The sequence below is a fragment of the Microcaecilia unicolor genome, chromosome 1, assembly GCF_901765095.1.
Source record: "Microcaecilia unicolor chromosome 1, aMicUni1.1, whole genome shotgun sequence".
NCBI lineage: Eukaryota > Metazoa > Chordata > Amphibia > Gymnophiona > Siphonopidae > Microcaecilia > Microcaecilia unicolor.
In genome coordinates this window covers 365,061,666-365,079,640 of record NC_044031.1, presented here as the reverse complement: position 1 = coordinate 365,079,640, position 17,975 = coordinate 365,061,666, and the positions used below count along the sequence as shown (strand labels likewise).

The 17,975-nt window shown below is 45.5% G+C and overlaps 1 protein-coding gene across 1 annotated transcript in view; it reads left to right on the top strand.

The window, feature by feature from the left end:
* The window catches only part of CLPTM1L (CLPTM1 like), a 346,065-nt gene that overhangs the window by 48,425 nt on the left and 279,665 nt on the right, over positions 1-17,975 (top strand). The window contains exon 4 of the mRNA XM_030209834.1: positions 135-280. Coding sequence (XP_030065694.1) covers positions 135-280 — 146 coding nt within the window. The remainder of the gene's footprint in view (positions 1-134; positions 281-17,975) is intronic.

Here is a 17,975-nt window from a genome sequence, read left to right as displayed (position 1 = left end):
CCCCTGCAGGACAGAGCTGAATCAGCTTGACACTCATGCAAAACTTCCATTTACCTGATATTTTCTAATACAGTATTCTCTAAATCATTGGATCAGTCTTGATTTCATTTTTTGTTTTATTTTTTAACTTCAAGCAAATTGAAATGGGAAAGAAAGAAAACAATGCTTTGGATGAACCTGTTTCACACTGGAGATCCAGGTTAACCCTTAATGTTATGGTAGAAGATTTTGTGTTTGATGGATCATCACTCCCTGCAGATGTACATCGATACATGAAAATGTAAGTAACAAGTTACTTCTATTAAAGCACGGGTATTCATTTTACTGTAACTGTTATAAACAAATTTAGACAAATTACCTGCTTGTCACCTCTTTTCTTGAACTAGTGTAATAGATAAAGATTTAATACTGATTGGTAAAATAAATCTCTTGGATGCCTAGAAACAGTGATGGCCTTTCTTTGATTTTTCTTACTTGGTACAGTATGCATCACTTGTTTCTCCATTGTTCTTAATTTGTTTTTCTGTTTCTTTTATGCAGTCCACTTTCTTCTGAAAGGAACTATAAAGATGAATCATAAAACTGTCGTATGTTGCTTTTAACTTTCCAACCTTTGAGTCTTTTAGGGCAAGGCTTTAATTTTGTAGAGAAAAAGTGGAACTATGCAGCAGGATGAAGCGGGACTGGGTCATGTGAGGATGTGAACTCCCCTGGCCTAGGGCTGAAAAATGACTTTCCTGAACTCATATATACATGCAAGCAGCCTATACTCTCCTCCTACACAGTCCTCCTTACCTCATTGAGCGTTCATTTGCAGTCCTCTTCTGTGCTCAAATCCTTCACCCCCTTAATGCCCATTGAGCACTGATGGGCAAAGAACAGCTGGGAGTTGAATACTGATTGAGGTGGCAGATGGTGAATCACTGAGGTGAAGGGAAGGGTAGAGAGAATGGAGCCTTTGCCTCCCCCTTTCCTTTGGTAATCCGGGACCTCCATACCTAGCTGCTTTTTCTCTGATTACGCCAATGGTCCTAGATAATGCAGACCTCGCTCTCCCCAATCCCTAATGTTCTTCTAGGCTCCTATCTCCAGAAAACTGCTTCCAAGTACGTTTCTTCCTCATTCCTTGGCCATTGAGGCACAGGCTTTTTCTTTTTGCTGGAGTCAACTGACTGTTCTCCCTTGAGGGACTGGGGGTAGACTGGTTACATTGTCCACTTTACACAGCCACCTCAGATGTAAGGAGTCTTAGAATTAAAAAGTACAGCCCACTTTTACCTCTTTGATGGGTGGAGGGAATAGAGGGAGCAGCACTTAAGGTTCTCCTCCCTGTTCCCTTCCCTTCCCCTCCCTTCTCTTTATTATCTGATTTGCTTCATCACAGCCTGCCTTCTGCTTCAGTCCCTTTAATCTATAGGGAAAATGGGCCAGTGTAGTCAAATATGCCTAAGCAAAACATCCACACATTATCCTGCGATCCTGTTCTTTTAATTCATTTATCGTTTATTCCATTTGATATACCGTTATACTTGTAGTCAAATCAAAATTGTTTTCAATATGCAAATAAATAATGGGTCATTCCATGTCAAGTGGTCTGGTGGTCCCTGTGCGACCATCACGGATTTTGATGAAATTTTCTGTGAACATTCATACATGTCCCCAATGAACATTGGTAAAGTTTTACATTCGCCGATGCAATAGTTGCTGAGATATAGTAATCTGTTTGACCCCATACTGCAGCCTTCTATGGTATGATTCCGAGATTTTGGCAAATTTGAGACACTGTATCTCTGGCAATATTTTGTTGAGAGAAACCAAACTTGGCCATCTTGTATAACTTTTTGCGTTCTATTAAAACAAAATAATAAAAAAATCTTCATGAGTGATTTCCATGAAGAAAACTTGGAGCAAACTTGGTCCGAAAAATTTGCGGCACAAAAAAATTGTAAAGTTTGGCTTTTTATATCTCTCTCTGGAATTAAAGGTGTGATAAATGTGAAACTTTGCACACAACAACTTATCAATACAAGGTTTTCAAATATAAAATTTCATTCTCCTAATATTTTCCATTAGTTCACAAATTGAGTGTAAAGTTGATGATTTTTGCAAAAACGACAAAAATAGGGTATTTTTAGCCCACTTTTACAAAAAAAAGACCTTCTGGAAACTCTTTTTAATCATTTTCATTAGAAAGAGCATGTTTCAAACCCCTTAAAAAAGTAGGGTTGGTTTTTCATCGCTGGCATATAAGGCCCTAGAAATAGGGACAAAGTTGAGGACGTTGCTATCGCAATGTCATATACTTCAACATGCATTTTTCTATATTGTATCGTTTTCTTTCCATTTCTGCTGAAGTTTAAAGTGTATAATTCATTTTTTGTATGCTATATGAATCTGTTAGTCTACTAGCGGTGTTTCTACACTAATGACATTGGTTAAAAATTCTAAGTACCTTATTGATGCCGCGCATTAGCATGTTTGGCTATAAGATTCTGTACTGTGCAGGCGTAGTTGTATGTTTGTCATAAGAATCTTTATAACTTCTCTTTTTCAGATTCGCATTAATTTAATACATTTCATATTAATTATTGCGATTTTGCTTAATATGCGAAAAATGAATGTCAGAGTCAACTGACAATCCCACTTTGCCCATTTGCGTTGTTGGAAAAAAATTGTCGTCAACTTGCCACCATGGCTAATTTTATTCTAAAGAAATTGGGCTGCATTATGTGCACAGCTTGTTCGCCAATGAAAAAATGCTCATTACTCGGTGATTGGAGGTTGAGTTCACAGATGATGACCAAATCTGCCTGCATCACAAAGCGATATATTTGGAAAAGTACGAAATGAAGCAAAAGTCGTGCTGCAACCCATTTGACAAACAAAATCACATAGTTAAACATGGACTGTTGAAAGTCGATCTAGCCATGTCCGGTTTGAAAAAATTGATGATAAATGTGAAGCCGGGCCAAAAAATGTGTGCCAAGTGTAAAGCCAAATATGTTTCTATGGTCGAAAGCAAGGCAGAGTCATCGTCATCTGAAAATTACGATATGGACATTTCAGACACTCTTGATCAAAGTTTGACTGATTTGGGGACTTCTCCATTAAAAATTTGGAGGTTGGCCAGTAGGGATAAAACTGGATATATGAAACGAAAAATTGAACTCGTGCAGAAAGTGGTAGCAGAAAAAATAATGGTAGCCGCTGCAGTATCAGCCGAAGATATTGGACAAACTAGCAAGTCGGCTGCTATGGAATGCCTGTCATGCCAAGATTACACTGACCTAATCAAAGATGTGAAAACGAAAATTAAAATATCCAATAGATCCATGAAAATTCAATTATTGACTTTTGCCCCAAAGAGTTGGTCAATACCAGTGACAGCAAAAACATTTAGAGGCATATTTTCAAAGCACTTAGCCTTCCAAAGTTCCATAGAAACCTATGGAACTTTGGAAGGCTAAGTGCTTTGAAAATGAGCCCCTTAGCGTTTCAGAATGTATGGTTAAAACAGCGTGAAAATTAAAGCAAGAGAGAGGCATTTGTGCACTACCAGATGCAAAAGTTGACAAACTGCTACCAAAGGCAATCGCCGACAAAGTTCAAGATTTCTACGAGGATGATGAATTTAGCTTGATGTGCCCTGATAAAAAAGATTTTGTTTCTGTTCGGCTTGATGGCATCAAGGTTCAGAAACAAAAGTGGTTGCTACTGTGCAATCTGAAAGAAGTGTATGTAGCATATCGAAACAAATATGGGGCTGAAATTGGTTTTTCCAAATTCTGTGAGCTCAGACCAAAGTGGTGTGTTACTGTTGGTGCCTCAGGCACACATTCCGTCTGTGTCTGCACCATCCATCAGAATATTAAGCTTATGCTACAAGGTGCCAACATTAAAGAAGACTACAAGATGCTCATGGGAAAGGCAGTTTGCGATCTGGACGCCAAAGATTGTATGTTGCAGCGATGCCAAAACTGTCCTAGTGAAGAGGCACTGATAGCATATTTGGAAGAAATATTTGAGGACTGGGACTCAGAAGAATCAATAGAATTCAAACAATGGGTTCATACTGACCGTGAAACGCTCGAAACACATGTTCTCACTGTTGACAACTTTATTGAAAAACTAGCTAGCAAAATTTGGAAACAGACTGGCCACCACTTCATTTCAAATCATCAAAGCGAATATTTGAAGTCATTAAAAGCTGGCCTAAAAGAAACTGACGGTTCAGCAGCACAATACAAAAATTACAAAAATTTTGTCAATCTGTGCAATCACAAGAATGATTTTGAAATTGAGGCCGAATGGAACTTTTTTGTCACGAGTCATGGCAAGTCACCATGTGATGGAGTTGGTGGCACGACTAAACGTTTGGCTGCTTGAGCTAGCCTCCAGCGACCATTAACCGGCCAAATACTGACGCCAATAGATCTGTTTAACTTTTGTGACAAAAACATTCATGGAATTAAATATATGTATGTTCCGACTGAAGAAATCCAAGAAAACAGGATGCTGCAAGAAGAAAGATGGAAAGCTAGCTGCACAATAGCTGGCACAAGAGATCATCACCAGTTTGTGCCAGTTGATTCGAATTCGATTTCTGTCAGCAAAGTTTCAAATGACACGATTAACTTTGTGGCCAAAATTTCCGATATCGTCGATCCTAATTTAAAATTGGCCAAACTATTGCCTGGTTGTTATGTTGCCTGCATTTATGACAATAAGTGGTGTGTAGGCAACGTTGTAGAAATTTCCATCGAACAAAATGATGCATTGGTAACATTTATGCATCCACTAGGCCCGGCTCATTCATTTTATTGGCCTGAAAGAAAAGATGTTTGTTGGGTTCCAGCACAACATCTTATTTGTGTGCTTCCAGCGCCATCAGTTATGTCGTCAGGCTGCTAGTATCAGTTATGTCGTCAGGCTGCCAGTATCAATTCCTAGAAGTGACACTAAAAGTGGCTCGTAAATTCAATAATAAGCAATCGTTGGAATTTGGCAGTTCATACAAACATTACGGACTTCGGCTTGGGAACCATTTAAGATACCTACTTTAGGCTTAGGAACCTAGGATAAGCTGCCCAATCGTTGGCTTGGGAACCGGACAGACACCCACACAAGGCTTTGGAACCTTGATGAAGAAACCAAACTAGAGGCTTGGGATCCTCATCCAAGAAACCCACCCGTGGCTGGTATTGCACAGCTATCGGGCGTGACCCCTATGGCGATGGGGTTCCTGGTTCAAGTTCCTGAACTGGTAGTGACAATGTCACCATGGACCAACGCAATTTAGGTACTAATAATTTTTGTATAATACAAAAATAATAGAATGCATGTGATGTTGCGATAGCAGCGTGCGATAGCAGCGTCCTCAACTTTGTCCCTATTTCTATGGCCTTATATGCCAGCGATGAAAAACCAACCCTACTTTTTTAAGGTGTTTGAAGCATGCTCTTTCTAATGAAAATGATTAAAAAGAGTTTCTAGAAGGTCTTTTTTTGTAAAAGTGGGCTAAAAATACCCTATTTTTGGTGTTTTTGCAAAAATCATCAACTTTATACTCAATTTGTGAACTAATGGAAAATATTACTTCACTGCACAACAGGAGATAGATTGGCCTTGAAGGGGGAGACAAACCAATTGTGTTTGAAATTTTTCCAGGTTATTGGACCCCTGCACACTAAAGTAAATTCTGACTTTAAAATAAAGTCCAAACTTCTCAACTTTCAGGCTAGAGGTGAGATACCTGATTCTTCTCTTAAATTTAATGCTTATTGCTTAATTAATTAATAAATTAGCCCTGTGAAACCTTTTCTTTCTATCTTGTCCTGCCAAGCTCTGATTGATAGGAAGAGAGAGGAGAGGCTGTTAAAACAGCATTGAATTCATTTGAGACTCAAAAGTAACATTTTACACAGCTGTAATTATTGGGAATATTTAGATTAAAAAGTTATAATTCTTAGACAATTTTAAAGGTTAATTCAATTGGAAATTCTTTGGTCCTGGTCCCACCCAGCTAGAGAATTCCCTTGATAAAACAGCAGTTAGCTGACACTTGGGGACTTATAATCCCACCCACCCCAGGGTTTTCCACTCATTTATAGCCAAACCAAACCTCATTAATTTTACTCCTCAATCATACACAGGCAGTCTTGCAGCCTGTTAACTCCAACATAGTACACCTGTTCATACCCATTTCAACCAATCAAGATGACTTTTATTCTCTGCAATAATTGTGGTGCTTTAGTTTCAAGGCAAATCATCTGGAGACTGAAAGCTTGTCCTATCTGTCTTCAGCTATCTACTTTAAAACAAGAGCTCTGTAAAGTAATGCAAGAATTAGATGCAATTAAAGCAACTTATAGGATTGTGCAGAATCATAACTTCTCACCACTGCCTCAAAGAATAAAACCACGTAAGAACAGATGGTTCACAGTAGGCTCAGGCAGACTTCGTCATGTGACACAAAAGCATCCACCAGCACAAGTGTTGCCACTACAAAATTCTTTTGCTCCACTACAGCATTGCGATGTTCCTGAAAATAAAACTGAGGCAGAACAAAAACCAAGGAAGGTGGAACAAAAAGATAAGAAGGTACCCAAAGAGAAAAGACACCCCCAAATCAATAAAACCAAAACACATACTAGGAAATGTAGATGGAAAGCAATGACCACAAATGCTCATAGTCTAAGCAATAAAATTCATGACCTTCAAGCCCTGATGTTGGAGGCAGACTTGGACATAGTTGCAGTCACAGAGACATGGCTCAATGGTTTCCATGAATGGGATGTAAACATACCAGGCTATAATCTTTTTAGGAAGGACAGAGAGGGGCGTAAAGGTGGAGGGGTAGCTCTGTATGTGAGAAATGATATCGCAGCGACTGAAATGACAGGAAACTGGGGAAAGGAAGAAGCGATATGGATCACCTTAAAAAGAGAGGATGGAACCTCTGTCCACGTGGGCGTTGTCTACAGACCCCCGACACAATTGGAGGAACTAGATAAAGATCTGATCGCTGATATTCATAAGTTGGCGAAGAAAAGAGAGGTGCTGTTGTTGGGAGATTTTAATCTGCCAGATGTAGATTGGAAGGTTCCATCTGCCAAATCTGAAAGAAGTAGACAGATTGTGGATGCTTTCCAAAGTGCTCTGCTCAGACAAATGGTGACGGAACCCACGAGGGAGGGAGCAACGTTGGATCTGGTGCTCACAAATGGGAATAGTGTGTCAAATGTCAGAGTGGGTGCACACCTGAAAAGCAGTGACCATCAAACGGTTTGGTTTGATGATGACGGCTGAAGTGCAGGGCGGACACTCTAAACTCAAAGTCCTGGATTTCAAGCGTGCTGACTTTAGTAAAATGGGCGAATACCTGAGAAAGGAGCTGATGGGCTGGGACGACGTACGAGAAGTGGAAGGACAGTGGTCCAGGCTGAAAGAAGTAATAAATAGGGCCACAGACCTTTATGTAAGGAGAGTAACTAAAAGCAAAAGAAAAAGGAAACCGATATGGTTCTCCAAGCAAGTGGCTGAGAAAATAAAGGCTAAAGAGTTTAAAAAAATGGAAGCGGTGCAAAGAAAAGCTACGAGGATGGCGTTCCAGAAATATAGAAAATCTCAAGAACAGGAACACGGGGAGGAATACCGGATGAAACTGAAAGAAGCCAAGAGAGAGGTACGTCTGGCGAAGACGCAAGCGGAAGAACAAATGGCTAGAAATGTAAGAAGGGGAGACAAAAACTTCTTCAGGTATATTAGTGAAAGGAGAAAGACTAAAAACGGAATTGTGAGACCTAAAGATACAACAAAACGCTATGTAGAAAATGATGAAGAAAAAGCCAATTTGCTAAATAGATACTTTTGCTCTGTTTTCACAGAAGAAAATCCTGGAGAAGGACCGCTATGGACTGGCAAAGTACACCTGAGAATGGAGCGGATAGAGCACCGTTCACGGATGAGAGTGTTTATCAACAACTTGGAAAGCTAAAGGTGGACAAAGCCATGGGACCGGACGGGATCCACCCCAGGATATTGAGGGAGCTCAGAGAGGTTCTGGCGGGTCCTCTTAAAGATTTGTTTAATAAATCCTTGGAGACGGGAGAGGTTCCGAGGGACTGGAGAACGGCGGAGGTGGTCCCTCTTCACAAAAGTGGTGATAGGGAAGAGGCTGGAAACTACAGGCCGGTAAGCCTCACTTCGGTTATTGGTAAAGTAATGGAAGCGATGCTGAAGGAAAGGATAGTGAATTTCCTGGAAGCAAATAAGTTGCAAGATCCGAGACAACATGGTTTCACCAAAGGGAAATCGTGCCAAACGAATCTCATTGAATTCTTTGACTGGGTGACGGGAGAATTAAATCAAGGACGTGCTATGGACGTAATCTATTTAGATTTCAGCAAAGCTTTCGACACGGTTCCCCACAGGAGGCTCTTGAATAAACTAGATGGGCTGAAGATAGGACCCGAAGTGGTGAACTGGATTAGGAACTGGTTGACGGGCAGAAGCCAGAGGGTGGTGGTGAATGGAGTTTGCTCGGAGGAGGGAAAGGTGAGTAGTGGAGTGCCTCAGGGATCGGTGCTGGAGCCGATTCTGTTCAATATATTTGTGAGTGACATTGCTGAAGGGTTACGAGGTAAAGTTTGCCTTTTTGCGGATGACACCAAGATTTGCAACAGAGTGGACACCCCGGAGGGAGTGGAAAACATGAAAAAAGATCTGAAGAAGCTAGAAGAATGGTCTAACGTTTGGCAATTAAAATTCAATGCGAAGAAATGCAAAGTGATGCACTTAGGGAGTAGAAATCCAAGGGAGACGTATGTGTTAGGCGGGGAGAGTCTGATTGGCACGGACGGGGAGAGGGATCTTGGGGTGATAGTATCCGAGGACCTGAAGGCGACGAAACAGTGTGACAAGGCGGTGGCCGTAGCTAGAAGATTGCTAGGCTGTATAGGGAGAGGTGTGACCAGCAGAAGAAGGGAGGTTTTAATGCCCCTGTATAAGACGTTGGTGAGGCCCCACCTGGAGTACTGTGTTCAGTTTTGGAGGCCGTACCTTGCGAAGGATGTCAAAAAAATGGAAGCGGTGCAAAGAAAAGCTACGAGGATGGTATGGGATTTGCGTTCCAAAACGTATGAAGAGAGACTTGCTGACCTGAACATGTATACCCTGGAGGAAAGGAGGAACAGGGGTGATATGATACAGACGTTCAAATATTTGAAAGGTATTAATCCGCAAACAAATCTTTTCCGGAGATGGGAAGGCGGTAGAACGAGAGGACATGAAATGAGATTGAAGGAGGGCAGACTCAGAAAAGATGTCAGGCAGTATTTTTTCACGGAGAGGGTGGTGGATGCTTGGAATGCCCTCCCGCGGGAGGTGGTGGCGATGAAAACAGTAACGGAATTCAAACATGCGTGGGATGTGCATAAAGGAATCCTGTGCAGAAGGAATGGATCCTCAGAAGCTTAGCTACAATTGGGTGGCAGAGCAGGTGGGAGGAAGAGGGGTTGGTGGTTGGGAGGCGAGGATAGGGGAGGGCAGACTTTTATACGGTCTGTGCCAGAGCCGGTGATGGAAGGCGGGACAGGTGGTTGGGAGGCAGGAAAAACTGCTGAGCAGACTTATACGGTCTGTGCCCTGAGAAAGACAGGTACAAATCAAGGTAAGGTATACACATGAGTTTATCTTGGGCAGACTGGATGGACTGTGCAGGTCTTTTTCTGCCGTCATCTACTATGTTACTATGTTACTATTAGGAGAATTAAATTTTATATTCGAAAACCTTGTATTGATAAGTTGTTGTGTGCAAAGTTTCACCTTTATCACACCTTTAATTCCAGAGATATAAAAAGCCAAACTTTACAATTTTTTCGTGCCGCAAATTTTTCGGACCAAGTTTGATCCAAGTTTTCTTCATGGAAATCACTCATGAAGATTATTTTGTTTAATAGAGCGCAAAACGTTGTACAAGATGGCCAAGTTTTGTTTCTCTCAACAAAATATTGCCGGAGATACAGTATCTCAGAGTCCTACCATAGAAGGCTGCAGTATGGGGTCAAACAGATTACTATATCTCAGCAAGTATTGCATCAGCGAACGTAAAACTTTACCAATGTTCATTGGGGACATGTATGAATGTTCACAGAAAATTTCATCGAAATCCGTGATGGTCGCGCAGGGCACTTCTCTGAAATCAGACCACTTGACGTGGAATGACCCTAATGCAAACAATGTTTCCTTGTCATCTATAGCAGACTAGTCTAGACTAATGGGTTGTGTCCATCTACCAGCGGAAGGAGACAGAATAGTTCCTAGTAAACTGCCTCTTAAGGGTATCGTGCAGCCTGGAATGTTCAGTATTTTCTCTGTCTCCTAGCGGATGGTGGACAGATCGTGCAGCTGCTCTGGATTGCTGGCTGGTAGCTCCTTTCCCAGATTCTTCTTGTGACAGTGGAGCCAGGGGTGTGCTGGTAGCCATGTTGGGGCTAGTTTTAGATGATACTCAGTGGTCCTGAGTTCCTCATCTTCCTTCTAGGGTGATATCCAGTGACTCTGGTTCCCTTCCCTCCCCTCCCCTACCTCCCCTGGCTGTGTTTCTAGCAGGGTGATGGTTGACTGTGGCATGGAGTAACTTGTCTTCCCTGTGGGATACTTGTCTTCTGTGGTGGTAGGTATATCTGAATTTCTGCCTCCGAGGTAAGCCTTTATTTATTCCTGTCACTAGTGAAGAAGGTTTATAAAAAAAAAAAAAAAAAGGAAACGTCCTTGTCGTCAGCAGCAAATGAATCCATTAACTGATGGGTTGTATCAGCCTACCAGCAGGTGGAGATAGAGAACACTGAAAAACCACAGTGACCCTTGGATGGATGGCTAGCCCCAACTGCCTTCAGTATTTCTCTATCTCCCAGCAGGTGTGGACTTAGCTTGATCAGCTCCGGGATTTCTGCCTGGGGTGGCTCCTGTGCTTTGCCAGTTGAGCCAGGGGTGTTGTGCCTGGTGGTGCCCACTTTAGAGGCATATAGGTTCACCTTTTCCTTGCCTTACCCATTCCCCCCTCCTCCCAGAGTCCCTCTGTTGCTGCCTGCCTCCAACTTTCCTCACAGCGTTTAAAAAAAAAAAAAAAAAAAAAAAAAAAAAAAGGTGCGCGCTTGTACAGCGTGGCTATTGCTGAGGCTTTTTCCAGAGATTCTGGTTCTGTGCAGCTTGACAGGAGCTTGTGACTCGGTCTTCTGAGGTGAGAGCGATGCCCAGCTCCTCCGGGGAGTTCCCGTAGATGGGGTATGTTTTGGTGCAAAGCCGGCATTTTTTTTGCTATATTTCCATCCAGTCGGGCGATAGCTGCTGAACTAGTTAAGCGCTGCTCCTGTTGTGGTAAGCCCAGATCAGCAGCGGGGCTGTGCAAAACGTGCTCCTTAGACGATCGCGCTAGTACGAGCATGCCGAGCGATGATTCTTCCCGCTCAATGGAGCTGGCAGCAGGCGCCATTTGGAAACGCCGCATGTCTCAACCCTCGCGGTTGCGAAGGAGTCTGAGTGTAGGGGGGACGCCTCGTTTCGAGGCTGCCAGAGGATCTCCGACATCTGTTTCTCCTAATTCGGAGGCGGAGGGTCAGGGTGAGTTTTTTCTCTCCTGAGTTTGTGCTTTTAATGCATAAAGCCTTCATGCTGAAAAGAGCTCTGCCGCAGGTGTCTCACACTGCGTTGCATCCTGGGTTCCCTCCAGGTGTTGTTGCCCCGGGGATGGCTTCAGATGTTATTTCCTCCCCCGAGCATTGGAAACACGCTAAACATAGACGGGTAAATTCCCCGTCTGAAAGTGGCGCATATCCTTCCCCCCATCCCCCCCCTGGTTGGGCTGTGGGGAGTCTGAGGGATCTGGCAGGCCCTCAGGGACGGATGATCCAGAGGAGGGTTGCCTGTTTGCCAGTGGATTTGGATGATCCCAATGCGGTCTGGATTTTCCACCGCGAAGAGCTGCCAGCTCTCATTACTGACACCTTGCAGGCCCTCTCGATTGATGATCCTGCTGAAGGCGAGGCCTCCTCTGTTAATCTTAGGATGGCGAGTACTAAGAAGCCTACTCGGGCCTTTCAGGTGCATGACTCCATCCAAGAGCTTATTTCAGCTCAATGGTCTGACCCCCATGGGCCTTTGAAAGTGGCCAGGGCTATGGGTCAGCTTTACCCTCTGAGTGAGGAGCACTTGGCCCCTTTGGGGATGCCTAAAGTGGATGTGCAGCGGCTGGAAACCGCGCTGAAGTGGTTCTTTGAAATTGCGGGCCTTGCCTTGAGGGCGTCTATTTGCAGTTCCGATGCAGCCCGGGCATGTCTTTCCTGGTTACAATAGTTGGTGGAACAGCCCGCGGGTGCGGTGTCCCTCTCTGAGGTTGCCCCGCGGATGGAGTCGGCCCTACCATTTTTGGCTGACGCCCTTTATGATCTGGTCAGAGCTTCGGCTAAACAGATGTCTATGGCGGTTTCTGCCTGCCGCCTTCTTTGGCTACGGCATTGGGCGGCTGACATGGCCTCTAAGCAAAGGCTGGTGAGGTTACCCTTTCGGGGCCTCCTGCTATTTGGAGAGGAATTGAAGAAGATTGTGAAAGACCTGGGGGACTCTAAGCCCCAGCGGTTACCCGAGGATAGGCCGAGGCCTTCTTCCAAGGGTTCTGTATTTCCCTCTTCTTCCAGATCTCGCTTCCGTGAAGCTCGCAAGTATCGCCCGGTGCGCTCTGCTGGGTTTTCTCAACGTGCCCATTTTCAGCAGAGGAACTCCTTTCGCTCGGACAAACGTTCCGCAGGGGCCGGTACAAGGCCAGGAGTTCAGGGGCGTCCTCCACAATGATGGGACGCCGGTCTACTCCTCGATTCCAGCAGTAGGAGGACGTCTTTCCCTCTTTCTAGAGGGGTGGACCAAGATTACCTCGGATCAGTGGGTCCTGGACCTGATCAGAGAAGGTTACCGACTGGAATTCGGTGCCCCGGTGAAAGACGTGTTTGTGGAGTCCCGATGCGGCACTGCAGTAAAAGGGGCGGCGGTAGAGGAGACCTTACAAGTCTTGCTGCACCTCGGAGCGGTGATCCCGGTGTCTCCCCCCAAACGCGGCTGCGGCTGCTATTCCATTAATTTTGTCGTGCCTTGAAAAGGCGGGTCTTTCAGACCGATCCTCGACTTATGAAGAGTCAACAAGACCCTCAGAGTACGACATTTTCGCATGGAAACTCTGCGCTCTGTCATTGGTGTGGAGAGCCAGGAGAGTTTCTCATGTCTCTGGACCTAAAAGAAGCATATTTGCACATTCCTATCTGGCCCCCGCATCAGCGGTTTCTCCGGTTTGCAGTGTGGGGACAACATTTACAGTTTCGGGCCTTGCATTTTGGCCTAGCCACAGCTCCCCGTACTTTTTCCAAGGTAATGGTTGTCGTAGCTGCCTGTCTCAGGCGAGAGCGTATCAGAGTTCACCCTTATCTCGATGACTGACTCATCAGAGTGGATTCGGCAATCAAACGTCGTCTTGCCACAGTCAGAATGGTTACAGTCCTGCTGGCGCTAGGCTGGGTGGTCAATATACCCAAAGTCACCTGACCCCCTCTCAGTCTCTCGAGTATTTGGTGGTCCGGTTCGACACAGCCTTGGGGTTTGTCTTTCTCCCCGACCAAAGGCGGTGCAGGCTTCAGAATCAGGTCTGTCTGCTCCTGTGGATGTCTCGCCCGCGAGCTTGGGACTTTGTCTAGCTGCTGGGGTTGACGACGGCCACCTTGGAGGTGGTTCCTTGGGCGAGAGCGCATATGAGGTCTCTGCAGATTGCCCTGCTTCAACAATGGTCTCCGATTTCCGAGGAATATCAACGCAGACTAAAGTGGCTCCCTGCGGCCCGGCTCAGTATGGAGTGGTGGCTCTCTGACAGGATGCTGCGCCAAGGAATGCCGCTTGCGCTTCCTTCTTGTTGCCTGGTGATAACAGATGCCAGTCTTTTGGGCTGGGGAGCGCATTGCCAGGGAAGCTATGCTCAGGGTCAGTGGACAACTGTGGAAGCGGGGTGGTCCATCCAATCGCTTGGAACTGAAAGTGATATTCCAGGCTCTTATGGCTTTTCAAAGACTCTGAAGGGGCTTGCTGTCCGGGTCCTGTCAGACAACACAACAGCGGTGGCCTACATAAATCGTCAGGGCGGCACTCAGTGCAGAGCCCTGGCCACGGAGGCCGCTCAGATTTGCCAATGGGCCGAGCTCCACCTGCAGCTTCTGTCAGCAGCTCACATAGCAGGTCAGAGCAACGTGCAAGCCGATTTTCTCAGCAGGCATCAAATCGACCCGGCAGAATGGGAACTGGCAGAAGAAGTTTTTCTTCAGATTTGTGCCAAATGGGGGACACCCGGAATGGATCTAATGGCGTCATGTGCTAATGCCAAAGTGCCTCGCTTTTTCAGCAGAAGGAGAGATCCTCACTTCGGCAGGGTTTGATGCTCTGGCTTAACTCTGTCCCGCAGGCCCTCCTGTATGTGTTCCCTCCTTGGCCCTTGATAGGGCGACTCCTACTTTGGATTCGACTACACCGGGGATTGGTGATTATCACTCTGGACTGGCCAAGGCGTCCGTGGTATGAGGATCTCCGTCGGATGATGGTGGAGGCTCCATTTCATTTGCCCCTGGTGCCGAATCTTTGTTCAGGGTCCGGTGTCTATGGAGGATCCCTGCCGATTTGGTCTTACGGCCTGGCTCTTGAGAGGGCGCAGGTTATTCTAACAAGGTCATTTCCACTCTCTTGCAGGCCCGCAAGCAGTCCACCTCCGCAGCTTATGCTCGGATCTGGTGCAAGTTTGAGGCATGGTGTGTTTCAAAGGCGATCACTCCCACGTGGGCTTTTGTCTTGCCGGTGCTGGACTTTTTGCAGGAAGGCTTACAGAAAGGCCTGGCTTACAATTCCCTGTGGGTTCAAGTGGCAGCATTGGCATGCTATCGAGGGAAAGTCTCTGGCTTGTCCCTTGCTGCTCATCCTGACATTGCCTGATTTCTCAGAGGGGTGCTTAGGCTCCGTCCTCCCATCCGGTCGCCTTGTCCAGCCTGGAACCTGGGGCTGGTGTTGAAGGCTCTCCAGTGTTCGTCTTTCGAACCGCTTAAGCGAGCTTCGGAGAAGGATGTGACTCGCAAGACAGTTTTTTTTTTTGGTGGCCATAACATTGGCTAGACATGTGTCTGAGCTTCAGGCGTTATGCTGTTGGGACCCTTTTCTGCAATTCTCGGAGTCCGGAGTAATGGTATGTACAGTGCCTTCCTTCCTGCCTAAAGTGGTTTTAGTGTTTCACCTGAACCAGCCCATTTTTTCTTCCTTCCTTTTCTAGGGAAGATTTCTCGGACTCCTTTGGGCAGTTACATCTTTTGGATGTCTGCAGGGCGCTGTTGCAGTATCTACAGATGTCAAATGACTTCAGGACTTCTGATCACCTTTTTGTATTGTTGACAGGTCCTCAACGTGGGTGTCTGGCGTCTAAGGCCACTATAGCCCGTTGGCTCAAGGAAGTCATTTGTTCTGCATATCTGCTTTTAGGCTGGTCTCCGCCTGAAGCGTTTAAGGCGCATTCCATGAGAGCGATTTCCTCCTCGTGGGCAGAAACGAGTGCACTCTCTCTTCAAGAGATCTGTAGTGCGACTACTTGGGCTTCTACTACTACTACTACTACTACTACTACTACTTAACATTTCTAGAGCGCTACTAGGGTTACGCAGCGCTGTACAGTTTAACAAAGAGAGACGGTCCCTGCTCCAAAGAGCTTACAATCTAATAGACAAGTGAACGGTCGGTCCGATAGGGGCAGTCAAATTGGGGCAGTCTGGATTCACTGAACGGTAAGGGTTAAGTGCCGAACGGAGCATTGAAGAGGTGGGCTTTAAGCAAAGACTTGAAGACGGGCAGGGAGGGGGCTTGGCGTAAGGGCTCAGGAAGGTTGTTCCAAGCATAGGGTGAGGCGAGGCAGAATGAGCGGAGCCTGGAGTTGGCGGTGGTGGAGAAGGGTACTGAGAGGAGGGATTTATCCTGTGAACGGAGGTTACGGGCGGGAACGTAAGGGGAGATGAGGGTAGAAAGATAGTGAGGGGCAGCATTACAAGCTGGATGTTGCAGCGAAGCAGGACGCAATTTTTGGAGCACAAGTGCTTGCTTGCGGTGTTGCCTGTTCCCACCCTAAGTAGGGATTGCTTTTGTACATCCCATCAGTTAATGGATTCATCTGCTGCTGATGAGAAGGAAAGGAAAATTAGGTTCTTACCTTGGTAATTTTCTTTCCTTTACTCACAGCAGATGAATCCATGATCCCTCCCTGTCTGGTGGTGTTTTTTGTTCAGATCTTTCATGCAGATATATATCTCATTGGGAGAAGTTGGAAACCAGTTCTCAGAATTTCTACATGATGTTCTATTACAGGAGGTTGAGATCGTCCCTCCTTTGTATGGTTATTGCTCCTGTTCTGGGGCGTTTGTTCGCTGTGAGGAAAGTTTGTTATTCTACCTTTATGGTTCACTCTGCTTTGGAAATCTCAAATACTGAAGGCAGTTGGGGCTAGCCGTCCAAGGGTCACTGTGGTTTTTCAGTATTCTCTATCGCCACCTGCTGATAGGCGGATACAACCCATCAGTTAATAGATTCATCTGCTGTGACTAAAGGAAAGAAAATTACCAAGGTAAGAACCTAATTTTCCCTTTGTTGTTTCTCTCCTTTTCTGCCTCTGAGGTAAACCTTTATTAATTCCTATAACTAGTGAAGAAAGTTGTTTAAAAAAAAAACCAAATTTGTTTTTCCTCCTTTCTCTTGCCTGTTACCTGATTTATTTTCCCGCCTTTGGCAATGTATTCTAGGGGACCGCTGGCAAAGTTTCTTTGAATTTTGCTGGCCGGATTCTGACTCTGATCTTTGACCCTTCTGAGCTGGTACCAGTTGCTTTGATTTCTTTTTGTGGGGCACTGCTCGTGTCTGGATTACGAAACTCAGTTTTTTTTTCTCCTCTTCACGGTCCTAGACAGCGGCTGGTTCAGGGGGCGGCCCTGTTGCTGGAACTTGTACCTTTGTGGTTTGGAGGTCTAAGCCTGCCATTTCCAAAATGGGGGAAGTCTCTCGCTGGCTCTGTTTGGCTGTAGGCTCGGTCTTTTTAGTTCAGGGCTATTTTTTCATTCCTGTCAGCCTTACGCGGCTGTTGGTTAGTTATTTTTCAGACCTTCTGGTCCCTGCTGCTTCAGCATCTTGGTTGAGACGCCCCTGCTGTTTGATTCTTGTTTTGGCAGTTTTTCCTCCCTTAGGGAGGTTCTGGTTCTCTCGTCCCCATGGATCCCTCCTGTTTGCTCTGTTTTGTCTGCAGGGTACTTTCCTTCTGGTGTGGGTCCGAGTTGCCCTTGGTTTACAATTGCTAGCTCAAATCCCTCTTCTGAGTACCCTTAGGAGCGCCATTCTTGCCAGTCTTTTGCTTGGACTCAGTTCAGTGTCTGTTTACGGGAATGTGCCTTTTTATAGTTTGCCACAGCTCTTCCTTGCTTTCGGTTGGAGTTTAGCCTGGCACAGGTGGATTTTGCCTTTTCTACTTTCAGGTGCCTCTCTCCTGGCAAATATGGCACTGCTTCCTTTTTCTGTAAGGGGTGCAGTTCTTTCCTGCTGAGCAGATCTAATGCTGTGCATCTGGACTATCGCCTCTTAGGTGTGTGCTTTTCTCTACTTTACTGCAGGGAAGTGGCTCTGTTCTAGGTCTGGAGTTTGACTGGCCCTTAGCTGGTTTTTCCTCAGTTTAGTGTTTGTGGCCAGCTTCCTCTTTGTTCCTGGTCTGGCGAGAGTTGTTTCTTCCTCACTGCCTTATGTCTGCATTTTGCTCCCGTGGTCTGAGGATTCCAGCTCCGTTATGCTTGCCTCTCTCTTGGTGGGAGTTCTTTCGCTACGTTGACTGCTGCTCCATATCGGCTGCCTAGGAGGGTGGTCATTGTGGCTCAGAG